The sequence below is a fragment of the Dipodomys ordii genome, unplaced genomic scaffold, assembly GCF_000151885.1.
Source record: "Dipodomys ordii isolate 6190 unplaced genomic scaffold, Dord_2.0 Scaffold33, whole genome shotgun sequence".
Classification (NCBI taxonomy): domain Eukaryota; kingdom Metazoa; phylum Chordata; class Mammalia; order Rodentia; family Heteromyidae; genus Dipodomys; species Dipodomys ordii.
Genome location: NW_012267249.1, coordinates 8,126,906 through 8,151,569, shown reverse-complemented (window position 1 = coordinate 8,151,569; position 24,664 = coordinate 8,126,906). Strand labels below are relative to the sequence as shown.

The window sequence follows — 24,664 nt, the reverse complement described above, 5'->3', positions numbered from 1 at the left end:
TTCTTCTTCTTCTTCTTCTTCTTCTTCTTCTTCTTCTTCTTCTCCTATTTGTTTTTGGCCAGTCCTAGGGCTTAAATCAGAGCCTAGGCACTGTTCCTGAGCTTCTTTTGCTCAAGGCTAGCACTCTACTCCTTAGCCACAGCACCACTTCCAGCTTTTTCTGTTTATGTGGTACTAGGGAATCAAACCCAGGGCTTCATGCATGCTAGGCAAGCACTCTATCACTAAGCCACATTTCCAGCCTCCAAATAATTACTTTATTTGAAGGAATGGTGCAAATGAAAAGAACTAGGATGTTCTGGTACAACTTACAGAAAAGTTAATGGTAACTCCAACATGCATGCACTGCGTGGGTGACCACGAGTTCATTGTGTGGCTTTGTGGCTTAGCTCTCATTGTCACTGTCTCCCAGGGGTTCCCATCTTATGCAAGTTGGTGACATGTCACCCAATTCTTTGATGGATTTCGCCTGCTCATTCAGATAACGAGTCTCAGTGAATTCACACAAGTGGGGGTCATTGTTTTTTTGTCAGTGGCCAGTTTGTGTAGTTCCAGTAGTGACTGATTCACACTGTGTGCAATGCACACACCAGTACATTCCCTTTCCCTGTCCTCAGGGTCCGTTTTCTTGATATCCTGCAGGAAGATGTGTCCACCTTGCTGGGTCTGGGGCTTTATCAGTCTCTCTGCATGTTCCCTCATGAGATTGGTGAAGGAAATCTTTGGCAAAGTTCTTCAAAGCCACAACATCTCTGTCAAAGTAGTCAGACATGAACAGGTAGACACAGGAGACACAGAGCTTCAGGTGGACTTGGCGGTTGATGGCGGCCCTTAGAGTCCAGGTAGTAATTCTGGTACACTTGCAAGGGGGACAGGGACACGAGGTGGTGGCTGGGAGAGGCCCGGAGGCCAACCCAGGATAGGGCAAAGAGATAGCAGAGGCTGGTGGCTCCCAGTTGCTGGCCAGCCCACCCCTGGGGCTGAGTGCAGGGTTCTGTTCAAGCACTGTTGACGCCAGAAACCGTGGCAACTTTGGGCGAAGAACATCTGGCAACCCAAGTTCTCTTCATGTTCCTTTCTTTCCCTGTCACAGGCCACTTTCTCCAGGTTGGGGCCCCAGCCCCAATCTGCTGTCTGCTCCCTTCTTTACAGTTCTGCTGACAGAGGAGATAAAAGAGCTGTGGTCTGTTTGGGTCCTGTGATCATTTCTAATACAGCCCTGAGGACAGAGCCAGAGGAGGAGCAAGTCAAACATGGCGGGGGGGGGGGCATCCTAGCCGGGAAACAGGAGCTTCCTGACCTGGTGCCTTGCTTCCCTCTGTGTCACTGAACTTCAGGATCTTTCTCCTTCCATCTTCTGCCCTTAAAAAATTAAGTTTAAAATTGATCTGCTTACCTGGAATGTTCCCATTGGCAGTAAGTCAAACATGGGGGGGGGGGGGGGCATCCTAGCCACAACTCTTGGAGGAACTCACTGAAGTTTGGGGAGCCACCCCGATTGAAATCCACTGGAGTCCCTAGCATTTCTTTCTCAATTCTATCTTCAATTCATAAGAGATACTTCCAAAACTCACTGTTTCACCATTACTCTGGGGATGGATATCATTCCTCTCAGTTTACAGATGAGGAAACTGAGGTTCAGAGGGTAATTACCTCAGTCTACATCCTTGGCATACAGTGAAGAAATTATAGCTTCAAGAACACCAAGGCTTACTTCCCTAAAGTCACAGAGCAGGTCATTAGGATATCTGCAACTGGGAAGTCATAAGGTATGTGACAGGTATCTTTGGAATATCTGCTTGGGTCATGACAAGTTCATCTCTCTCAGAACAGCCCACCTGTCCATCTCCATAAGAGTGGGAAATGCCTCCCAGAAATGTAACTTGGCAGCCACTTCAGTACCATATGATCCTGTGCCTCAATGCAAGCTGACTGTGTGGAGTTGGACTCCTGGCTCAGTGGAACCAATCATCTTTTTTAGTATTTGGAGTTTTTTTTTTTTTTGGATCCGGTCATGAGGCCTGAACTCTGGGCCTGGGCGCTGTCCCTCAGCTCTTCATCTCAAGGCTAGCGCTCTACCACTGGAGCCACAGCGCCACTTCCGGCTTTTTTCTTTTTTGCTTATGTGGTGCTGAGGAATCGAACCCAGGGCCTCAGGCATACAAGGCAAGCACTCTACCACTGAGCCACCTTCCCAGCCCCTATTTCGAAGTTTTTAATATGGCTTGACCTATCAGTCGTATTCTTCCCTCATATAATCTGAAGGGCAGAGAAAACAAATCTAGGAAGAAAGAAAAACAGAGACACAACGAAAGACTCCCACCCCTTGTGTTACAGAGGGCTTTCCCTAGCCTAGGACAAGATCTTTTCTGCATGAGATTCCTTTAGAGATTTATTTAGCCCCTTTTGTTTGTTTAAACTGGCTGTAGTGGATTTCATGTTGATAAATAAAATTCTAACATCACACATGGCACAGTGCTTTTCCTGAAAAGGTACTACTGAAGGGACTCATGAGAGAACGTGAGCCAATTTGGTAATCACACAAGGAGGCCAGAGCAGGATGGAGTGGCCAGGAAGTCCTCCCTGAAGCAAGCAGCATGCTTCCTTCCTGAAAGCAGGGAGAGAAAACAGTGTGCTGACCTCTTTCTCAGAGGTGACACATGGAAGACTGATTTGAAGAAGTTGAATGAATGGATGAGGAAGGTGATGTAGTAAATAAGAAAGAAAAAGGCTCATCCAATGCCACTCATTTGTTCTAATCTGAGAGGTTGCTGAAGTACAAAGTACTATGATCTGATTTAGGTCCTGAAAGGTCCAGCTTCTGGCTATCATTCTATCAGTCTACTGCATTAAGAAATAATAGGTTGAGATTGTAGCTTAGTGGTAGAGCACTTCCCTAAGATGCATGAAACTAGGTCCAATCCTCAGAATTGCAAACACATACAATATAAATCTTTGAGTCATTTAAGGGATTTAAGAGATAGTTATGGATGGATGGATGGATGGATGGATGGGTGAGTGGGTGGGTGGGGAACAGGAAGGTTAAGAGGAAAAAAGAAAAGAATTGCTGTGAAGGGAGAAGCTGGAGACGAATCAGAGGACTGACTAACCTGGATTCTGATGACTTGGTTTGCTGTGTGTGTATGTACACGTGCACGTGCATACATGTGTGCACATACCAGTCCTGGAGTTTGAACTCAGGGCCTGGGAACTGTCATTGAGCTTTTTTGCTCAAGGTAGATTGACTTTTTATGCTCAAGGTTAGTGCTCTACCACTGAGCCACAGCTCTACTTTTGGCTTTATTGGTAGTTAAATGGAGACAAGAGTTTCATGGGTTTTCCTGCTCTGGCTGGCTTTGAGCCAGGCTCCTCAGATCTCAGCCTTCTAAGTAGCTAGGATTTCTGAGTTAGCATGAGTTACTGGCACCCAGTTTTTGGTTTGAGCTATATAGCCATGATAAGGAACCAATTTGTGCTGAGCAAAGTGTGAACCTTCATGCTGTCATTGTGGTGGAAAACTCCTTGTCACAGGGGACATGCAAGTCAGGACTGGATGGCCTCAGCAAAACCTTTGAGCTGGATCTTTCCAGGGCTAGGGGTATACTGTGTATGTCCCCACCCTACCTTCCTGTCCTTTAAATCAGATGTTGCAAGTGAGCTCAGAGGCTGGGTTGCCCTCTTCCTTCTGTGCCTATCTTCCGTAAGCAGAGGGGACCCAGAAAACAGGCCTCCAAGAAGACATGGGCTGTGGAACACTTGGAGCATTATTTGACTCACAAAGTCTTGGGCTCCAGGGAACCAAAGACAAGGCTGGCCAGGAAGTCCTTCCCTTCAATTTGTTGCTTCTAAATTCCTCCCAGAAATGAGGCGTGTCAGTCTTTAAACTCCCAGGTTTTATGAGGCAATTATGGTGATTACTATAAATCTCCTGTGTGCTGTTTTCAAAGGAGCAATTAAGTGGAGGAAGGCACCATTTTCGTTTCTCATTAAGTGATTAGAGTTTGTTTGGCCAATCCCAACACTAGTGGCTGGAGGCAGGCTCTGTTGAGCTTGACTTGGGTAATTCACCACCTCTATGCACGCTACACATTCCACTCTAGCACTTCCCTTCACCTTGGCCTCTGCCTGAAGGAGCTGGAAGAAGCCCTCTCATTATACAGGTGAGAAATAGGCACAGAATGTAAACTGACTTGCCAACTTTTCACCACAGCAGAGCCAGGCTCCGGCTCTCAGAGTGCTCCTACAGCCAAAATAAATCCTTCCTCCTTTTCAATTGCTTCTCTCACAGTGATGAAGTCTAATTATTACAATATGGTAAGATGGAGGCGTTCTGGCCTTAGTGCTTTACCAGCTACTGTACCAGTTCTAGACAAACCTTCTGTTGTTCTTGGTGAGTGAAAGAATAATGTCCTAGAGGATCAAGGATTTGTGATATAGGTTTCTGTGAAAGTCGGGAGCAGGGAGTAAAGAATCAGAAAAGGAAGGCTTCCTGGAAGAAGACACTTCATATTTCAAAACCATTTCCCATTCTTAGACATTGGCATCAGTTTTATTTCTCCAAGTGCTATTAGCTGGATGACTCAGAGCAAGTTAGCCTCACTGTGCCTGATTTTCCTCATGTTCTAAAGATTCAATGAGATAAGAGGTTGGCAGGAGGCCTGATTTATAAATGTTAAAGTACTGTCATTTTTTTACCATGTTATTAATTGAGATGAGGAAGAGGAATGCAACTTGCATAGCTCCTGAGGTCATGCTGAGACCACTGAGGGGAAAGATCTGAAAACCACTTTGTGAGAAACTCAGGTTCGTCTATGGAGACCTGGCTTCTATCTCTGGGGAGGCAAATAGAGCTAGAGTGGTCCATGAGGGAGGGCATCTGCCCCAAGAAAACCTGGCCTGTCCATTACAGTTCAGTGATGGAGATGAGGTGGAGTAAGCCCATGCTTGAAACTAGTGAGAGCCACCAAACTTTCCTTTGTGGAAACCAGCTTGAGGTCAGGGGGAGGAGTCAGCAGAATGTAGTGTACTAGAGTGACCACCTCATCCTGTGTGCCTAGAAGTTTCCCAGTTTAGTACTAGTGCTGAGCAAACCAAGCTGGTGGGCAGATCTTGTGGGTAGAGGGTCCTCCAGGTGAATCCCTCTAGGCCTCCAGCCTGTCACCTGGCTCCAAAGATGCAGACCCCCCTCCAGGGTGACCAGGCTCTTTAGTTCCAAAGTCAGGAGAAGCAACCTCCACTCAGTGATGGTAGGCAACATATCTGATCTAAAGACAGACAAGCCAGCTCTGAGTAGCAGCAGCCCCTCTCCAACACAGCTGACCTAGCTCAGCCTTTTGGCAGATCCAGCCTTGCATGATTATTTATACCACCAGTAAGTAACACGTTCTTATTTCAGGGGATCAAGACATCAAAACTTCACTCATACCCAAGACCCATCTTCCCCAATCTAAGCCCTAGGACTGGAATCCCAGCATCCATTTGTTGGAACAGAATAGGAATGGTGTTCCCAGAAGCTTCCAGATGACAGCAGCTTCAGGGTACAGTACTTTCCAGAGGAACACGCCATGAACAGCCAGCGAGGTGCTGGGGGCTAGGGGAGGAGAGAATAAGCATGCCCAGAGGCACATTTTGAGGACCTTCCATTTGGACCAGAGTGGTGATAAGAAGGGAAAAGGGGAAAGAGCTGGGGGCCTATGAGTCAGTGGAGATGGTAAAATGGTGGCTTGCTTTATCTCGCTCTCCCTTGAAATTTGTTTGTTCTGGTATGGATACTAGGGTTTGAACTCAGGGCCTCTGGCTGTCAATTGGCTTTTTCTCATAGTGCTTTACCACTTGAGCCATACCTCCCTTCTGGCTTTTGGTGGCTAATTGGAAATAAGGAATTTCATTGACTTTCCAGCCTGGGCTGGCTTCAAACTGCAATCCTCCAATCTCAGTTTCCTAAGTAGCTAGAATTATAGATGTGAGCCACCAGTGTCCAGGCTGGCCTTTTCTTTTTTCGACGGTGGGGGGAAGCTTGTGAGGTGAGAAAATTAGGTTGGATAGAGACATGGATTTCTCTTCAAAATCTCTACCATGTCATTTTAACTGAATTAAAAAGAAAAAGAAGTATAAATACATAAATACATGGAGGCAAGTTACAGAAGAAACAGATAAAAGCCTGAAGTCTTTCACCTCAGCACTGTGGGGGAGAGGGTGGCTAGTGGCTGCTTTTTAATTGGTGTGTGTGTAAGAGAGTGTGTGTGTGTGTGAGTGTGTGTGTGTAAATTGGTGTGTGTGTGTGTGTAAATTTAGAACATAAAATTCACCATTGAAGCATCCTATATTATACTGGCACTGAGTCCATTCACTTTCTGTGTGACTATCACCACAACTGATCTCAGAGCCTTTATAATCCTAGAACTTGAACTCAGGGCCTGGGTACTGTCCTTGAGCTTTTTTTTGCTCAAGGCTAGGACTCTACCACTTTGAGCCACAGCTCCACTTCTGGTTTTTGAGTGGTTAATTGGAAATAAAGACTCTCACAGACTTTCCTGACAAGGCTGGTTTCAAATTGCAATCCTCAGATCTCAGTTCCTGAGTAGCTAGGATTACAGGTGGGAACTGACACCAGAACCTTTACATCTTAATCAACGGAAACTATACACTTTGAATAGTGCCCCCCCCCACCTCATTTCAACTTGGTCTCAATGAACTTGACTACTATAAATGGATTCACACAGCGCTCATCTCTTTGTGACTGGCTTATTTTTTTTATGTAATGTCTTCAACATTCATCCATATTGTAGCACATGCTAGAATTAGGCACCCTTTCTTTCTTTTTGGTGATGCTGGAATGGAACCCTGGGCCTTGCACTTGCTAGGCATAGCTACATCTCCAGCCAGAGTCAGCCCTTTCAAGGCTGAATAATATTCTGATAAAACCATTTTCTTAAATAGAAGAGTTAAAGGAGAAAGATCTAGGTAGATAATCAAAGACAACCTGGTCTGGTGACTGCGGGGCCTTTTGCACGATCATTATTTTTCTGGCGTAGCAATAGAAGTTAGCAGCTTAACACAGCTGTTTTAATTCTTCACAGTTCTGCAGGTCAGAAGTTTGGGTAGGTTCCACTGGGTTCTCTGCTTATAGTTAGCACAAGCTTAGAACAAGGTTGTTGGCTGGACCAGACTTTTACCTGGAGATTCTGGGAAAGAGTCTACCTTGCAGCTCATTCAGTTGTTCGCAGAATTCAGTTATGCTCAAGCCTGGAACTGTCTTTGCTGTCAGCTGGGGCCCACCCTCAGCTCTGAGAAGCCTTCCCTACTTCCCAGCATAGGGTTTGATCCATTTTTAAAGCAACCAAGCAGCCACCTCAAGTATGTAATCTTATGTGTCTCAAATCCCTCTGATTTTTTTTCTCTTACTCTGTAGAATCATGTGACCTGTCTGGGCCCATCAGATAATCTACTTCTTGCCCCCTAACATAGTCACATGTTCAACCCACACTCCAAGAGGAAGCGACTATACAAGAGAATCACCGAGTTTTATGAACACTCCAATGACTTTCACCCTTGGATGCCTTCCTCCTTTATAAATATGTACAGATGTTGCAGATACAATGACAAGATAGGAGATGACACCAGCCAGCCACATATTATTATATATGAGGCCTTTACGTTTAGGCAGAGTGTTTTGTCCAGATTGTGATAGAAGACCAAGATTCAAGCATAAGAAAGCTTGTCTGCCTTTGCTCCACTGAAAATGGAGGATGTGCTGACTGACAGTGGCTCATGCCTATAATCCTAGCTATTTAGGAGGCTCACATCTGAGGATCCAGGTTCAAAGCCAGCTAGAACAGACAAGTATACGTCTTTTATTTCCATTTTTTTCCCTCAAAACATATGGGAGATGAAAGTGTGGTTCAAAGGGTAATCAGCCTTACAGCTGAGCATGGGACCCTGAGTTTAATCCCCAATACTACAAAAAAAGAAAGAAAGGAAAGAAGAAAGAAAGAAAAAGAAAGGAAGGAAGGAAGAAAGGAAGGAAGGAAGAAAAAGAAAGAGAAAGAAAGAAAAAGAAAGAAAGAAAGAAAGAAAGAAAGAAAGAAAGAAAGAAAGAAAGAAAGAAAGAAAGAAAGAAAGAAAGAAAGAAAAGATGTACGTGGAGGAACCGAGGGCAGCCTCCAGTGCCAAGAGCATCCATGGCCAAGAGTAAGGAAAACAGGGACCTCAGTCCTACAATCATAAGGAACTGAATTCTGCCAACCAAGTGAACAAGCTTGAAGGTAGATTTTTTCCCAGAGGCTCCGGTGAGAGCCGCACCCAGCTGACCTCTTAATTTCGGACTCCTGGTGCTGTGTGCCCAGAACCCAGTCTACTCCACCCAGACTTCTGACCTATGGAACTGTGAGGTAATAAACAAGTGTTGTAAGTCAGCCAGTTTGTAGTGATTTATGAAGCGATAATAGAAATCACTGAAGGACTGACCTTCATCTATCTGTTCCAAATCTTATTTTGACCATGTCAAGAGAGGCATTCTAGACTGGTGGTGAAACTCATACACCACAGACAGGCAGACCTGAATTCTTTTTTCTTTTTCTTTCTTTTTTTGGTCAGTCGTGGGGCCTGAGCGCTGTCCCTCAGCTCTTCAGCTCAAGGCTAGCACTCTACCACTTGAGCCACAGCACCACTTCTGGCTTTTTCTGCTTATGTGGTGCTGAGGAATCGAACCCAGGGCCTCAGGCATGCAAGGCAAGTGCTCTACCACTGAGCCACCTTCCCAGCCCAATGAGTCCATTTCTTTTTTTTTTTTTTTTTTGTCGGGTCGTGGGGCTTGAACTCTGGGCTTGGGCGCTATCCCTCAGCTCTTCAGCTCAAGGCGAGCGCTCTACCACTTGAGCTACAGCGCCACTTCCGGTTTTCTGGTGGTTTATTGGAGATAGGAGTCTCACCTGTCTCTCCTGCCCGGGCTAGCTTTGAACCATGATCCTCAGATCTCAGCCTCCTGAGTAGCTAGGATTACAGGCGTGAGCCCCCAGCTTTCTTGTATGAACTCAGTTAAATAATCACAGGACAAAGTCCCCATATATTCATTTACCCATTACCAAATGTTTTTCCCTATTTCATTGCATACTCCTATTGCTTTTCCTCTCCCCTTTCCCGCCACTGCTGTCTTTTTTTCTGGTGCTATTTCTTCCTCTCCTCCATTACAAACCAGGGATCTAACTATGAGTAGCATTTCCACAAGCAAACTTTGTTGAACAGCCACCCCATGCACTGTGGTTAGCCCTTAGGAGGCAGAAACAGAGGCCCAGAAAACTTCTGGGCACTTGAGTTCATATGAGGCACTGATCCTTATGATACCTTCACCTTTCCCCTCACTTGTGTGGATAGAGAACTCCTATGTCCTGCGTGTCCAAGAATGTGGCTTGGGTTCCAAGTGGATTTCAGACTTAGCTACAATTTGAACAAGGTGATGCTTGAGCCACAGAACTCAGAGCTAGGAAACTCTAGGATCTGGTCTGTTTACATATTTCCAGTGATGGGGAAATCATGTGCTCAAACAACCTAATTAATGGATGGGCAACCTTAGGTCTTATTTCCATTGCTCCACTGTCCTAGCCCTGCCATTCAAATCACAGCCATTGCTATCTCCCTTCAGAGGCTGGCGACCATGATGGCTGTCCCCGGGGCTCTCTTCCCCTTTTGAGACTGGCAGCTAAGACCAGAGGAAGCCTACTATAAGTTGGGAAGTACTTCTCCTCTTCAGTACTTTAGGTTCTAGGATGGCAGACTAGGCCAATCTCATTTGTGAGCTGTCATGTAGTTGTCTCCCATTGTCAATCTACCAAACACTAAGGGCATCTCCTGTGCCAGGGACTGTGAGTGCAAAGGCAAAGAAGACTCAGTTCCTTGTCGACAAAGCAGAACAGCTGTGTTTCCAGTATCTGCTATACCCACTCATTTCAGTAAGATGGTTCCCAAAGAATCAATATCGCATCACCTGAAACTTCCTAAGAAAGACAAATTGTGGACTGGGTTCCCAGATTCACTGAAACACTGTGTGAGCCCAGCTATCTGGGTTTAATGAGGCCATCAGGTGAAGCGGATACTGTTTAACCCTTGAGAACCACTGGTTTTAGTTTCACCTGAAGAGACTTTAAACTCAAATTTCTAGAGGGAGGCCTGAGGCATTTTTTTTTGTGTCTTAAGTCTGGTTTCAAATACATACTCCGTGTAAATGCCCAGTACCCATGAATAAAGTCCTGTCCCACAGTATCACAGTGGTGGTAGAGTATCATACAATAATTTCTTTGCCTTTCTAGGCCCTTAATGGGCCTGCTGACACTGGGGTAAGAACAGAAAGAAGACAGTAGGGTTCCAGGCTGAGTTCTGGTAACAACTGTCAGAGCTTCAAGGACACTCCTTCCACTATGTAAAAGTTTCTTAAGAGATATCGCGTACATGAGTGTAAGGCAAGCACTCAAGAAGCTGAGGCAGGAGGATCATGAGTGTAACCCTGGCCTGGACTACACTGTAAGCGCCTATCTCAAAAAAAGAAAAGTTACTAAGAATCTAATGTTGGGCACTGGTGGTTCACACCTATAATCTTAACTACTCAGGATAGAGGTTCAAAGTCAGCTGGAACAGAGAAGTCTGTGAGACTTTCTCCAATTAGCTGGCAAAAAGCCAGAAGTGGAGCTGTAGCTCAAGTGGTAGAGTGCCAGTCCTGAGCAAAAAAGCCAAGTGAAAGTATAAGTACCTACACATCCAAGCACCAGTACCAGAAAAAAAGAAAAAAAAAAGTCTGCTCCAGTTTCAGGGTGGGAAGGAAGAGTAACAGGGGATGACTATCATAGAAGTAGATTACACACATAAAAACTGCATGATGAAACCACTAAAATTCTTAATAGGCCAGATGTGGTAGTGCACACCTATGATCTCAGCTTTGCTAGAGGCTGTAGATCGAAGGATCTCAGTACCAGGGCAGCTGGGCAAAATGCAAGACTCATGAAAAATAAAGCAAAAAGGACTCAAGTGGAAGAGCACCTGCTTAACGAATGCAAGGTCCTGAGTTCAAACTCTAGTACTCTAGGGGATGGGAGAGAGAGAGAAGAAAAGCTGAAAGAATCTCACTTTCCAAGTTCAATATAGTTGCTGTCAAAGTGCTGATGATAAAACATAATTTTTTTGGGTCCATTGTGGGGTTTGAATTCAGTGCCTGGCACTGTCCCTGAGCTTCTTTGTGCTCAAGGCTAGCACTCTACTACTTGACCCACAGCACCATTTCTGGTTTTTTAGTGGTTAACTGGAGATAAGAGGCTCAAAGGGACTTTTCTGCCTGATTTAGCTTCAAATGACAATCCTCAGATCTCAGCCTCCTGAGTAGCTAAGATAATAGTCGTGAGCCACCAGCAACCGGCTGTAATATAATCTGACAAAGAGAAATGCTAAGTGGTTTCAATCTGTAGCATGAACTAGAAACCTGACTCTATAAAACAGATTTTCCATGTCCTAACACAGTAATACTGAAATAAAGATGCAATAGGTTAAAAAATCCATCAACAAAGATTGAACACAGATTGTAGATGAATGAGATTTTTGTCAAAACATTGTTTTCTGGTCCTGATGTTTCTTTTTCCTTCTGAATTAGTCACATTTTACACCTTTCTATGAATTGTGTGTTGGAAGCTGACGGAAGACAATGATGTCTAAAATCATGGTGTCCAAAATCCATCTCACCTTCTATTAAGTCATCCATGCAAAAGGAAAATCATTCTTTCAATTGTTGAAAATATAACATGACATTGAAAGTTTGTCCACATTAAAAGCATGTACTGAAATACAACACAGGTAAGAGACCACTAGACTTGGAGTTTGTCTAGTGACCTTGTTGAACACAATGGTTATGTATTCATTGATCGTGTATCCCTAATGTCTCAAACATATTTTGAATGGCCAGGTTTTTTTTAACATGAACATTTTGTTGCTATTGTCATCCTTTGATCTGATGACACACACAATGCTCAAGAAGGTGTGAATGATCTGCAACCAAGGTCAGGGAGTCTGCATTTCTGAGCTGATTTGCTAGTGGCTAGCTACCTAAATTAAGATGGCAGACCCTGGCATGAATGTGAATAGACTGTAACATCACTTCCTATGTGTATACAGCAATTATTTAATCAATTAGCCATGTGGATGGTCACATAAAACAATGACAACTGCTTTCTTACACACTTATACGTATCCATAAAATTACTCAAAACACAAACTGAAGATAAATGCAGATCGGTGGTATTAAGTCACATTCCTGAAACCATTTAATCAATGAAGTACTCATGAAGAGGAGTGGGAATGTGGCCTATGATTACTAAGACTTCTGGGTACATTAAACAACCATATTTGGCAGGAGCCATAACTAGATGAATACTTATTCAGCCTTGACAAGAGCCATCACTTAGGAAGTAGAACTGGACAGAATCATGTGTCCATACAAATGACAGAGACATGTCATTATGCCCAGCTGTTGATTGAAAAAGAGCCTCAAAACTTTTCTGCCTACACGGGCATCAAGCCACAATACCAATCTCAGTCTTCTGAATAGCTAGAATTACCAGTGTGAGCTACAGCGCCAGCCTGGCCTTTTGCTGGCTGCTTTGGAAATGAGTCTTACGGACTTTTCTGCCTCAACTAGCTGACCATAATCCTACAGATCCAGCCTTCTGAGTAGCTAGTATTATTATAGGCATAAGCCACTGGTGCCCAGCTTGAGATTTGTGTATGTATGTATGTATGTGCATGTCCTGGGGCTTTTACTCAGAGCCTAGGCACTGTCCCTGAGGGTTTTTTTTGTTGTTTTTTGTTTGTTTGTTTTTTGCTAAAAGTTAGTGCTCTACCACTTGAGCCATAGCTCCACTTCTGGCTGTTTTGTTGTGTGTGTTTGTGTGTGGGGGCTTAATTGGAGATAAGAGTTTCATGGACTTTCCTGCTCATGCTGGCTTCAAACTGTGACCCTCAGATCTGTCTCCTAGGTAGCTAGGATCATAGGCATGAGCCATGGGCGCACTGCTTGAGAGATAATTTTTAAAGGAAGAATGGATGTAAGAGAAAATTCCTTTGTACTTGATAACCATTTAAAAACTGTGTAAATTTCAGCATTTCAATGTGGTGCCTCCCCCCCCAAAAGAAAGGAAAAGAAAAGTAGCCAGGAAGAATATCAAACATTTAGAAGATATATTTATTACTTTTTTCTGACCAAAGTGCAATGATTTTTAAATCTTTTTAAACAAATAACTATGAAAAAGGTTTTCCAGAAAATAAAATACAAATAGGAAATGTAACCATCTGATCACCATTTCTAATTTAATCTACCTCTATTATTTAGTCTAGAAAACAAAACAAACAACAAAAAAAAACCCTTAAAATGAGAACAGAATCATTTTAACATAAATCTAGCACATGCATTTCAAGGTTTCATTGTGAATAATTTTGTTAAAATGAATAACACCATTGATAGAGCTTAAGGAACACGAGTCATTAGATGTGATCCTTGCCCCACACCCTCGGAATTTGTCAGAATAAGGCTGACAATTTTGTCAGGCTCTGAACCCCTGTGCCCTCAACCCAAACCTCAGAAGCAAAGACTATGTATGCCCTGTCATACAACTTTGTACAAGTCATAATAAATCAAAGCCTAAATTTTCTTTGTATAGGCGATGGTCAGTTACTTGATAAACATTAAAGCACTGCTAGAAATCCATTTTTATGACTTTGTGTACTGAAGACCTTGAGCAAGAACTGGCTTCCCAGAAAATTCCTTTGAAATTTGGTCCACAAATTTGCTTAACAGGTTTCAAATTTAAAACCTGTAAGAAAAAGAGGAAGTGGGAATCCCTAATCCTAACATGGTATAGTATTACAAGGGACAAACATGCACACTAAAATATTTTGCTCACAGAAGGCACGAACTATAAAAGGGATAGTCTTTTCAATAAAAACAAGGAACTAGCTGATACCCTTCTTTGTTTGGTGAGCACCATAATAACTACGATGAAGTTAAACCTGAATTCAGTCTATTGTTGTGACAAAATTTAAAAAAAAAATTTAAAAATCTGTCTTACTATAGATTTTCTAGCATTGAGATGTAATTTTTAAACACTAAAATTGCCTTAAAAAGGGGTTGTAGTAGCAGCTATCAAAGCAATATTCAAGCATGATTTCAAGGATGCTATAGGGTTTGAATTTAGCCTTCTTTGTCAAAAATCTTCACCACATCATCAAAAACCTGCAAAGAAGACAAAAATAATATTTTTTAAAGCAAATACTCTTTAAAACACTATACCTGAGTCTAATTTCCAGCAACAAAGATAAGAACCAACACAAAAAATCTACCAAGTAGCTAAGTATGTACTAAAATAGTCAATTTTAACTATTACGAACTTGGATCACAGGCTGGGTGCTAGTGGTTCATACCCAGCTACTTAGAAGGCTAATAAGATCAGAGGACTGCAGGTCAGAGAAAGCCTGGGCAGAAAAGCCCAGGAGGGTCTTATCTCCAATTAGCCACCCAAAAAGCTGGAAATGGAGCTATGATTCAAGTGATACAGTGCTAGCTATGAAAACCTCAGGGACAGCGCCTAGGCACTGAGCTCAAGTCCCAGGACCAGCACAAAACAACAAAATACATTATAATGTCTTAGCTTCACCTATTTCACTTTCAACATAACACAAATGAGATGACAAACATGTGTCATTCAACTTTATTATTATTATTATTGTCATTCAACTTTATTATTATTTATTATTATTGCTTTTCCAATAAAACATACTTCTCTATAAACTACTAATAATCTGTAAAATGTATCTGGAATAGCTCTTTTAGTTCTGATCTTGAACCCACAGTTTTCTCATGTATTACTTCACCTCTAGAGAGGCAATGGATAAAAAGAACTTCCTGGATGTTCTTCCTCAGAACCTTTTTTTTTTTGTAAGAGGAAGAAGATTCAAGAATCTTGAAGAGGAAGAAGGAGATTAGGTCAATTAAGACACACTAGAAATCTTTCTAGGCACAGTGGACTCAAACCATAATTTAGAGATGGCTGATTTGTGAAAAGAAAAGCTAAGAAATTGTGGAAACATGTACCTCTGAAGCGACTTGTCTATGAAAAAGGAAGTAACCTGTGCTCTTGAGCTAGGAAATCTGGCAAAAAGTAAGCTGTTCCTTGTCCCTGAGATGATGGTGACCCTTGATTCCATTCCCTGTCAACATCTGGATTTCCTGTCATAACCTCTCTCCACCTATAGGTAAGAATGAAGTTTTGTCTAGGACTCTGAACATTATGAACAACCTTTAAAAAAAAAATCCTACAGTGGCTTAGTCTCTAGTTTGTCAGTCATTGTGTCAGCCATTCCTATCTCAGCTGTAAATTTCAAGTAAACCCAGACTAGATTCCTGCCAGAGTCTGTTCTTTGTTCTACTCTTGGATTCTGTATCATCTTGAAATTAAACCAATTCATTTAAAAGAAAATGAACATGTGGGGTTGGGGGTATGGCTCAGTTAGTATAGCACTAGCCAAGAACAAGTGTCAGGTACTGAATTGAAGTCTTGGTCTCAGACCAAAAAAAAACCCCAAAAAACAAAAGAACAACATATTCCAAATAATGATATCCAAGATTTAGGAAAGAAGTTTGGAATTAATGACCATCTACTTCTCATGAAAAACAAGTCTAAAGTTGTAAAACCTGTACTGCACCTATTCAAAAAGGAAAAAAAAATCCTAATTTCACATTTAGTCTCAACTGTTTCAAAAACAAACTTACCTGTCATAGTATTTATTTTTCTTATAATACTTCAAAAGAAACACTTACATTTTTACTTGATTATTTTTTATTCAGAGCCAAGCCAAGAACACTTACTTCATCCACCGATTTAGAAGCATCTATTTTCTTAACTTTCCCCATTTCCTCATATAGATCAATAATTGGTTTTGTTGACTGAAGATAAGTCTGAATTCTGCAAAAGGAGCAAAACACCTGCTAGGTTCTACAGATGGATGGCCCCGCGCCCCCCCTCCCCCCCTTCCCATACATGATGCTCAGAGGGCAGCAGACTCCCACCTGACTCCTTCATCATGTCCTTACACAAGCCACTGTACCTAGATAAGCACAACCTGTTCTTTCTCTGGACCAAAGTAGGACAGGAATTTCATCTATCACTTCAGTTCTGCACTGAGACTAAGGTAGCTTAAACAAAAAAACAGGAAGTACCTCTTTTCCAAGCTCTCTCTGTTGTCATCACTCCTACCACTACTTTTCCCTCTCTCAAGGCACCGTTCAATACAGATCTACAGGAAGATATAAAGTTAGGTTAGAAAACAAAGGCATTAATTTACCATTCCTTTTACCTAAAAAGAAAATAAAATTTGAAGATTCAACAACAACAACAAAAACAAAAACTCACATTCAACCCAATGTGTTTAACTCATTAATCAACATGCAAAATCTTTCTCAATTTAAACATGTGGTTCAATTTATATAAACTAGGTTAAATAAGTACAGAGCATAGTAAGAATTCATTCATGACTCAGTTTTTCCTCTGTGTGTGTGTGTTTTCAAACTGCAATAAAAAGAAAATCTGTATGTGTATGGTCTCATCTTAGATATTTTATTAACTTATTACATATGAATTACATGCTCAAATTTTGTGCCATTTTTGCTTACTTGATAATTCCATAAATATCCAAATATTTGAGTCAACATATTTGAATAAAGCATCTCTTGTTAATCGTGAATAAACATTCCTTACTTATAAAGCTGCGGTAACACTCTTAAGTTAACTTTGAAGGGTAAGTGGAAACATATTTTTAGGGTTGGAAGAAGAGAGTTACATTTTAAAGTAACTCAGCACTGCAGAAAGTCTCTACTAGAGGCACATTTGTAATTCAATCTAAGAATAGCCAACTTCCTTCAAGGCACTACTTCAAATTCTTATTTTTTCAGACTGTTGGCATTAATTTAATGAAGTTTATATCACAGCCACTGACAAGCAGAGTTAGGCCTTTTAATTAAATGGTTCTAAGAAATTTATTTATTAGTTTTTCAAAGGTATGTCTGGGTATGTTATTAGGAGTACAACAAGGGGAGGGTTGAAATGACTTTTTTTGTTGTTGTTGTTGGTTGTGGGGCTTGAACTCCGGGCTTGGGTGCTATCCCTCAGCTCTTCAGCTCAAGGTGAGTACTCTACCACTTGAGCTCAGAACTACTTCTGATTTTCTAGTGGTTTATTGGAGATAAATGTCTCAAGGACTTTCCTGCCCAGGCTGGCTTTGAACCATGATCCTCAGATCTCAGCCTCCTGAGTAGCTAGGATTATAGGCAGCCCCACTGGCGGCCCAGCTCAATGACCCTTTCTTATTTTTTGTTTGCCAGTAATGCTGTACTGGGGCTTTTCACTTTCAACTTTCTTGCTTACAGCTGGCATATTACCACTTGAGTCACAATTGTAGTCCAGCCTTTTGCTGGTTAATAGATGATGGAATCTTGCAGATTTTTCTGCACAGGCTGGCTTCAAACTTAAATCTTCCAGGTCGGGGAGCCTCCTGAGTAGCTACAATTACAGGCATGAGTCACAAGCATCTGGCTTTTTTTTGTAAGTTTATTTCATTCTTAGAAGATAACCCAAGCTATCCTATATGTCCCTTTAAAATATAATGCCTCCTGCTGAGTGCTGGTGGCTCATGTCTGTAATCTTAGCTACTCAAGAGGCTGAGATCTAAGGATCGAGGTTTGAATCCAGCTTGGACAGGAAAGTTTGTGAGACCCCCTACCTCCACTAAATTACCAAAAAAACTGGAAGTGGAGCTGTACTCTAGTGGTAAAGCACCAGCCTAGAGCAAAAAGAAGGCCAGGGACAGAACCTAGGTTCAAGCCCCAGAATTGACATCAAAAAAAAAGAGAAGAACCTCCTCAATTTTCCAAAAACACGTTTCTTTGCCAGTAAGCAACATGTTCTCTGAAAACAATGCACACTTAATTAAGTAGTAGTTCAACTTTATTATTTAACATTATTGTACATGTCAATTCTTTTAAAAAAAAACTTAATTTTTGTTATTTTAAAATAACAAGACTTGGAGGGGCTGGGAAAGTAGCTCAGTGATAGAGTGCTTGCCTCGCATGCATGAGGCCCTGGGTTTGATTCCTCAGCACCACATAAGCAGAAAAAGCTAGAAGTAGAGCTGTGGCTCAAGTGGTAGAGTACTAGCCTTGAGCTGAAGAGCTGAGGGACAGAGCCCAGGCCTAAAGTTCAGGCCCCATGACCGACAAAACACAAGACTAAAGCAAATTTTATGTTGCTAAAGCTTCTGGTGCCAAATAGCTGTTAATACTTCAACAGCACAGCACTGCTTTTGTTTACCCAATCTACTAATTTAAAAAAGTGCTACCTAGAGAAAATGTACATATAAGTAAACATCCTTTTGTTTTTTTCTAATTGTTGACCATCAGTTGCTTAAAGCCCAGATGGGCAGATGAAGATTTTCATTACCTCATTATTACAGTCGAAAAATAAAACAAAAGATACATCTGCCTTTCCATCCATGGTCTTGTTCCAACCTTGAAGATTGTCTTGATTTCTTGGAAACCCATCAATCAAGAATTTATTCTTCTGAGCATTGGCAGCCATTGTTTGATCCATTTCCTAAAGAAAAAAGGTGGTTAAGTTTTAATATTACATTAAGGAAGTATGATTTCTTAAGCAGTAGTTTACTGCTATTACTCTGTGAACTATAAATAAGGTACATGCCTATTACTCCAGCTGTCCTCCTACCTCCAGCTGGTAGGAGGATCACAGTCTGAGGCCAGTCCTGGGCAAAAATGTAAGACGCTATCTGAAACATCACTCAGGGTTCGGAGCATGGCTAAAGTGGTAGCTTTCCTGTCCAGCAAGCATGAGGTCTTGAGTTCAAGCTCCAGTTTCACCAAAAACAGTAACAACAAAAGCACACATAAAGAACTGAGTGAAGCGAGCCCAAGGCTTTGAGTTCAAGCCCCAGTACCAGTACCAAAAAATAAACCAATTGGAAATGAACCATTGTTTCAATATAACTGCCTCAGATGGCTGAGCTACATTTTGTGTTCCCACACCGCCCCTCCCCACTTTCCACATTCTAGAAAGTAAGCATATCTTACAGGATGTTGAGTCTCCCTCAAGGGTCCATGTGTTAAAAGCCTGGCATATAGGGTGACATTGTTGGAAGGAGTCTTTCAGACTCCTTAGGTCATTGGGGGATACACTCCTGAAGGGGACTGTGGGACCCTGGCTTCTTTGTTTCAAATTGTTTGCTTCCTAGCCATGAAGTGAGCAGTTTGCTCCTATGTGCTCCCCACCAATATCATCCAGCATCCCTACCATAGGCCCAAAACAATGTAGCCCTGTGATCTCACACTGGAACTCCAAAACTACAAGGCAAAAACACACATTTTCTTTTTATAAGATAACCATCTCTTCTGCTACTTAAGCCACACCCCAGTCCTTTTGCTGATTTGTTTAGGTAGATTCTTATACTTTACCCTGTCTACCAGGGACAGCAATCCTCCCATTGGTACTTCCTGTATAGCGGAGTATAGGTGTGTACCATTATACATGTTCTGTCCTCTGCTTTTATAAGTATTATTCAACCTGATTAGAATAAAAGTCATGTTCAGAATCTTTATAATAAATAATTCTAGCCAGGCGCCGGTGGCTGAGATCTGAAGATCACAGTTCAAAGCCAGCCAAGGCAGGGAAGTCTGTGAGACTCTTATCTTCAATTAACCACCAGAAAACCAGAAGTGGCATTGTGGGTCAAGTAGTAGAGTGTTAGCCTTGAGCTGAAGAGCTTAGGGACAGGTCCCAGAGCTCAAGCCCCATGACCTACCAAAAAAAAAAAAAGACAAAGATAATAAATAATTCTAATTGGTATCTTTTCCTGCATAAGAAAAAAAAGATAATCATCTCGTGCATTTTGTTATATTGATAGAAAACCAACTAACACTTTACTTTCATAAATATTATGTTCACATATAGATTACTTTCACATATACATTTAAAATTGTAAATAATTTTGATAGCAAGAATTGGAAAATAATCATTCACCAAGATCTATGCTCTGGTTGTCTAGAGACTCTGTCTTGCCTTCCTTTTTTTTCCTAATCATTCTACTTTTGTAAGAGGTATGCTGCCTCTTTCCCCCACTCTCTCTTCTCTCTCTCTTGCTCTTTCCTCTGTCTCTGTCTCCTTTCTCTCTCTCTCTCCTTCCCTGCTTTCCTTCCTTCTTTTTTTTTTTTTGGTGCCAGTACTAGGGCTTGAACTCAGGGCCTCATGTTCTCTCTCAGCCTTCTGAGTAGCTAGGATTATAGGTATCAACTACCAGTACCCAGCCCTCACTTAGCTTTTTCACTCAATGCTGTCACCCTACCACCTAAACTACACTTCCACTTCCAGCTTTTTTCTGGTTAATAGCAAACAATAGTCTTTTCAATTTGCCTGCTTAGCCTGGCTTCAAACTTTGATCCTAGATCTCAGCCAACTGAGTAGCTAGGATTACAGGCACGAGCTACCAGCATCAACCTTTTTCTTTTTCTTTTTTTTGCCCATCCTAGGGCTTGAACTCACGGCCTGGGCATGGTCCCTCAGCCTCTTCATGTTCAAGGCTAGCATTCTACTACTTGAGCCACAGCGCCACTTCAAGCTTTTTCTCAGTAGTTTGTTAGAGATAAAAGTCTCACAAACTGCCTGGGCTGGCTCTGAACCATGATCCTCAGCTCCCAGCCTCCTGAGTAGCTAGGATTAAAGGAGTGAGCCACTAGTGCCTGACTCAGCTTTTTCTTTTCTTAAGACAGCATCTTATCATAGGTTCAAGCTTGCTTAGAACTTATTGTATAGCTCAGACTGACTCAAACTCTGGATACTTCTGCCTCATCTTCCCAAGTGTTGAGATTATAGGTGTGTACCACAACTGATTGAACGTATACTGACTCTACAGGTGCTTGTTTTTGTTATAATTTAAGTCAAATAACAAGTCTTTGAACAAAATTCAAATTCTTGTTATAATAATAATCCTCAAGTGGATTGGACAAAAACTCAAATTCTTTATAAATTAGTAATACTTGGTGGGTTTTATTTTTTTTATAACCTGAAGCTAATTACATCTAAATGTCACTGGCTGCCCCAAAACCCAAGTAGAAATAGAAAGGAAACAATACATTCAGAAAGATGGCAAGAAACTACATTCAGGAAGCCTGAATTTGAACATAGGAATGTGTAAATGTAGATACAGATATCCAGTCTCCAAAAGCTGGCCACTTACAGTTACCACAGAAAAAGACTGTGACAAGCTTTAGATTAGGCCTCTCGTCTGAAGCAAACTGACATTTGTTACCCTTCATCTCAAACTTCCCTTGCTCCTCAAAAACAACCATGACTGCCTAGACTTCTGATTCCTTTATCTAATCATTGGTTTTATCTCAGCATGTGGCTTCTTCTCCAATATTTATAAAATGTAAAAATAATTTTTTTGGACTTTTCTGCTGAAGCATTTATACTGTGGAAGATATCTGAAAAAGGCACAACAATTGAGCCTTATAATCAGGGAATGTGAAATGCAAGGTCATTATTCTTGCCCTTGGAGGGCTCCCAGTCTAGTGGGTAACAGATATAAATGTAAGTTCTAAGATAAGGTATGCAAAGAAAGCTATGATAAAAGTAAAGCCAGGCTGCAGTTGCTTACACCTGTAATCCTACCTACTCATGAGGCTGAGATCTGAGGATCATGGTTTGAAGCAAGCCTAGGCAAGGAAAATCATGAGACTCTTACCTCCAATAACTACCAAAAAGCTAGAAGTGGAGTACTAGCCTTGAGGGAAAAAGCCAAAGGACACTACGTAGTACCTGAGTCCAAGGCCCAGAACCAGGACAAAAAAAGAGAGAGAGACTGAAAAAGAACAGTTGTTAAAGTGAACAAAAACGGTAACATGAGGAATGGTGATCAGTGAACTTCGAACAAATGATTAGAACTAAATATAATGACTAAAAATACTACCTGGTCTTGATAGGGAAGACCACTGGTAATATGCAAGAACAATTTCAGTGGAAATCAAAACAGACTGCAAAGGCTAGAAAGTGAAAAAGTAGAACATAGTCTCCACTTCCGTAATGCCCAACTATGACACAGAGGAAGGGCTCTGGATCCAGAGTCTAGTGAGACAGGATCTATTTACTCTGGAATGGAAGCAGGTTACTCCAGACTCTGAGAGACAAGATAGTATGTAGGTACACTCTTCATCCTCAAGTGTCTCTCATTCTATCTAGATGCCTCTGCTAACCAGGCTTTAGCTGTTTCTTGTGTGCCAAAATACCTATGAATGACTATAGTCCAAGGGGTCTACAATGAAGAGTTATCAAACAAATGCGAGATTGCTATTTTTTCAGATATCACCTTGACAAAGATGATGCATATGCCAGAAAAGGAGGTATCAAGATAGAAAGAATATCCATAATCAAAGGGTCATAAGGAAAAAACAAAGAGAGAAAGAAGAAACAAAGATTTGCAAGAAAGCAGAAAGGAGAAGGAAGGAGAAAGAGGAGAAGAAACAAATGGAAGAAAGAGTAAGTGTCTGAACATTGGGAAGAAAGGGTCAAGTGCTCATATATGCATGTGGAGTTGACCTGCAGCTGATCTGAAACCAAGGCAGGGAATCCTTGTTACTGTTCAGTCTTCCTAGGTAAAAGTTCTCTGCCTTGCCATTCTCAAACACTGTGACTACCTTCTACAAGCAAGAAATGTTTCATTAATCAAATAAAAGTGCATTTAATTTCTTGTTCTCTTGCCAATTTGAACTAGTTGACATTGACTCTTCTTACCCTCTTCAGCAAACTGATCGTTATCTCAACTGGAACAATCTTTCCTTCTTTAATGTACTTTTCAATGAGTTCACCATACTGTGAATCTGGGTTTTTCCTTTCATCACGAAGAAGTTCTCCTGCAGATAGATGTGTATAGCCGTATTTCTGAAAGAAACAACACATAGGAAAAAAAATTAAAACTCACTCAACCTAGTGGTAAGACTATATATTTTTGTGTCAATTTCTACAGTCTAAAATAAAGTTTTAAGGATTTTAAGGATGTCACAAAGCCCAATTTACTTATTATCCTTAATCTTCAAAAACACCATGAAATCAATCTAAAATTTATCTAAGTGTTCAAGGCATTAACATCCCATTATATTCTTTCACAACCAGGATCCAAGTCTAAGTATTACTACTACTATTCAAAGAAACAGAAGTCCAAGGTATGGGGAAGATGGAAATGGGAGGATACTAATTTGAAGCCGTCCTGGGGAAAGAAAAAGGAAAGCCAGACTGTATCTCAAGAAAACGATCCAAGAATGACTGAATACTTCTAATCCCAGTTATAGGAGGCAGCAGTCTAAGGAAGCCCAATCCAAAACAAGATTTCATCTGAAAAGTAAACTAAAAAGCAAAAAGGAGGCTGGGGGCATGGCTCAGGTGGTAGAGCACCTACCTGGCCAAGTTCAAACCACAGTGCCACATAGGAAAAGAATAAAAGTCTAACAAAAACCTTTATAACTCAAGACAAAAAAAAATCCTAAACTTTTAAAACTGCCAGCTATAACCAATGTCTATAACAGGAAATTCTGCTTTCTTAAACTAACATGTCTAAACTGAACTTACCAACACTCCCACAAAACCTCCTTTTTCATGTTTTCTTCTTTTTCTCGGTGAATAATGGAAATCCTACCTCCTCCATGAAATCAGCTTTCCTGATCACTTTGCTTTTTGTGTTTTGTTTTTGTTTTTTGCCGGTTGTGGGGCCTGAATTTTGGGCTTGGGCTCTGTCCCTCAGCTCTTCTCAGCTCAAGGCTAGCACTCTACCACTAGAGCCACAGCGCCACTTCCGGCTTTTTCTGCTTATGTGGTGCTGAGGAATCGAACCCAGGGCCTCTTGCATGCAAGGCAAGCATTCTACCGCTGAGCCACCTTCCCAGCCCCTCCTGATCACTTTGGACAATACTCATAAGCAAATGTATTTTAGAGTATCAATGACTCTCCACTTAAGACCAGTCTTTTAAAAATCCATTTCCTAACTTTCTACTAATGACAAGAAGTCTCATTTGTGAGCTGACACAGTGGTGCACAGATGTACTCCAGGCACTTAGAAGGTGAGGCAGGAGGATTGCAAGATCCAGGCTAGTCTGTCCTACAAAGTGAGACCCAGTCAAAAAAAAAAAAATACAAGTCTCATTTGTAAAATGGCAACACAGATACCTATTTTGTAAGTCTGTGGGTTTGATTAAAAATTACCTACAACAGGGCTGGGAATGTGGCTTAGTGGTAGAGTGCTTGCCTAACATGCATAAGGTCCTGGGTTTGATTCCTCAGTACCACATAAAAATAAAAAGCCAGAATTGGTGCTGTGGCTCAAAGTGCTAGACTGCTAGCCTTGAGCAAAAAAGCAGCTCAGGGACAGTGCCTAGGCCCCGAGTTCAGTCCCCAGGACTGGCAAAAAACAAAACAAACAAAAAAACTACCGACAACAGCACCTAACACATAGTATGTAACAAAAGCTATCAATTATCTCTTTGCTATCAGGAAAATATTTATCATAAATGACCACAGTTTTTTTTTTG

The 24,664-nt window shown here is 41.5% G+C and overlaps 1 protein-coding gene across 1 annotated transcript in view; it reads right to left on the bottom strand.

Annotated features, from left to right (window-relative positions):
* Positions 1–13,373: 13,373 nt before the first annotated feature.
* The window catches only part of Cmpk1 (cytidine monophosphate (UMP-CMP) kinase 1, cytosolic), a 29,913-nt gene continuing 18,622 nt past the window's right edge, over positions 13,374–24,664 (bottom strand). The window contains exons 2-6 of the mRNA XM_013016993.1: positions 22,878–23,024; positions 18,522–18,674; positions 16,247–16,323; positions 15,896–15,992; positions 13,374–14,263 (exon numbers count right to left, since the gene is read on the bottom strand). Of these exons, the coding sequence (XP_012872447.1) occupies positions 14,222–14,263; positions 15,896–15,992; positions 16,247–16,323; positions 18,522–18,674; positions 22,878–23,024 (516 nt within the window). The 3' untranslated portion in view covers positions 13,374–14,221. The remainder of the gene's footprint in view (positions 14,264–15,895; positions 15,993–16,246; positions 16,324–18,521; positions 18,675–22,877; positions 23,025–24,664) is intronic.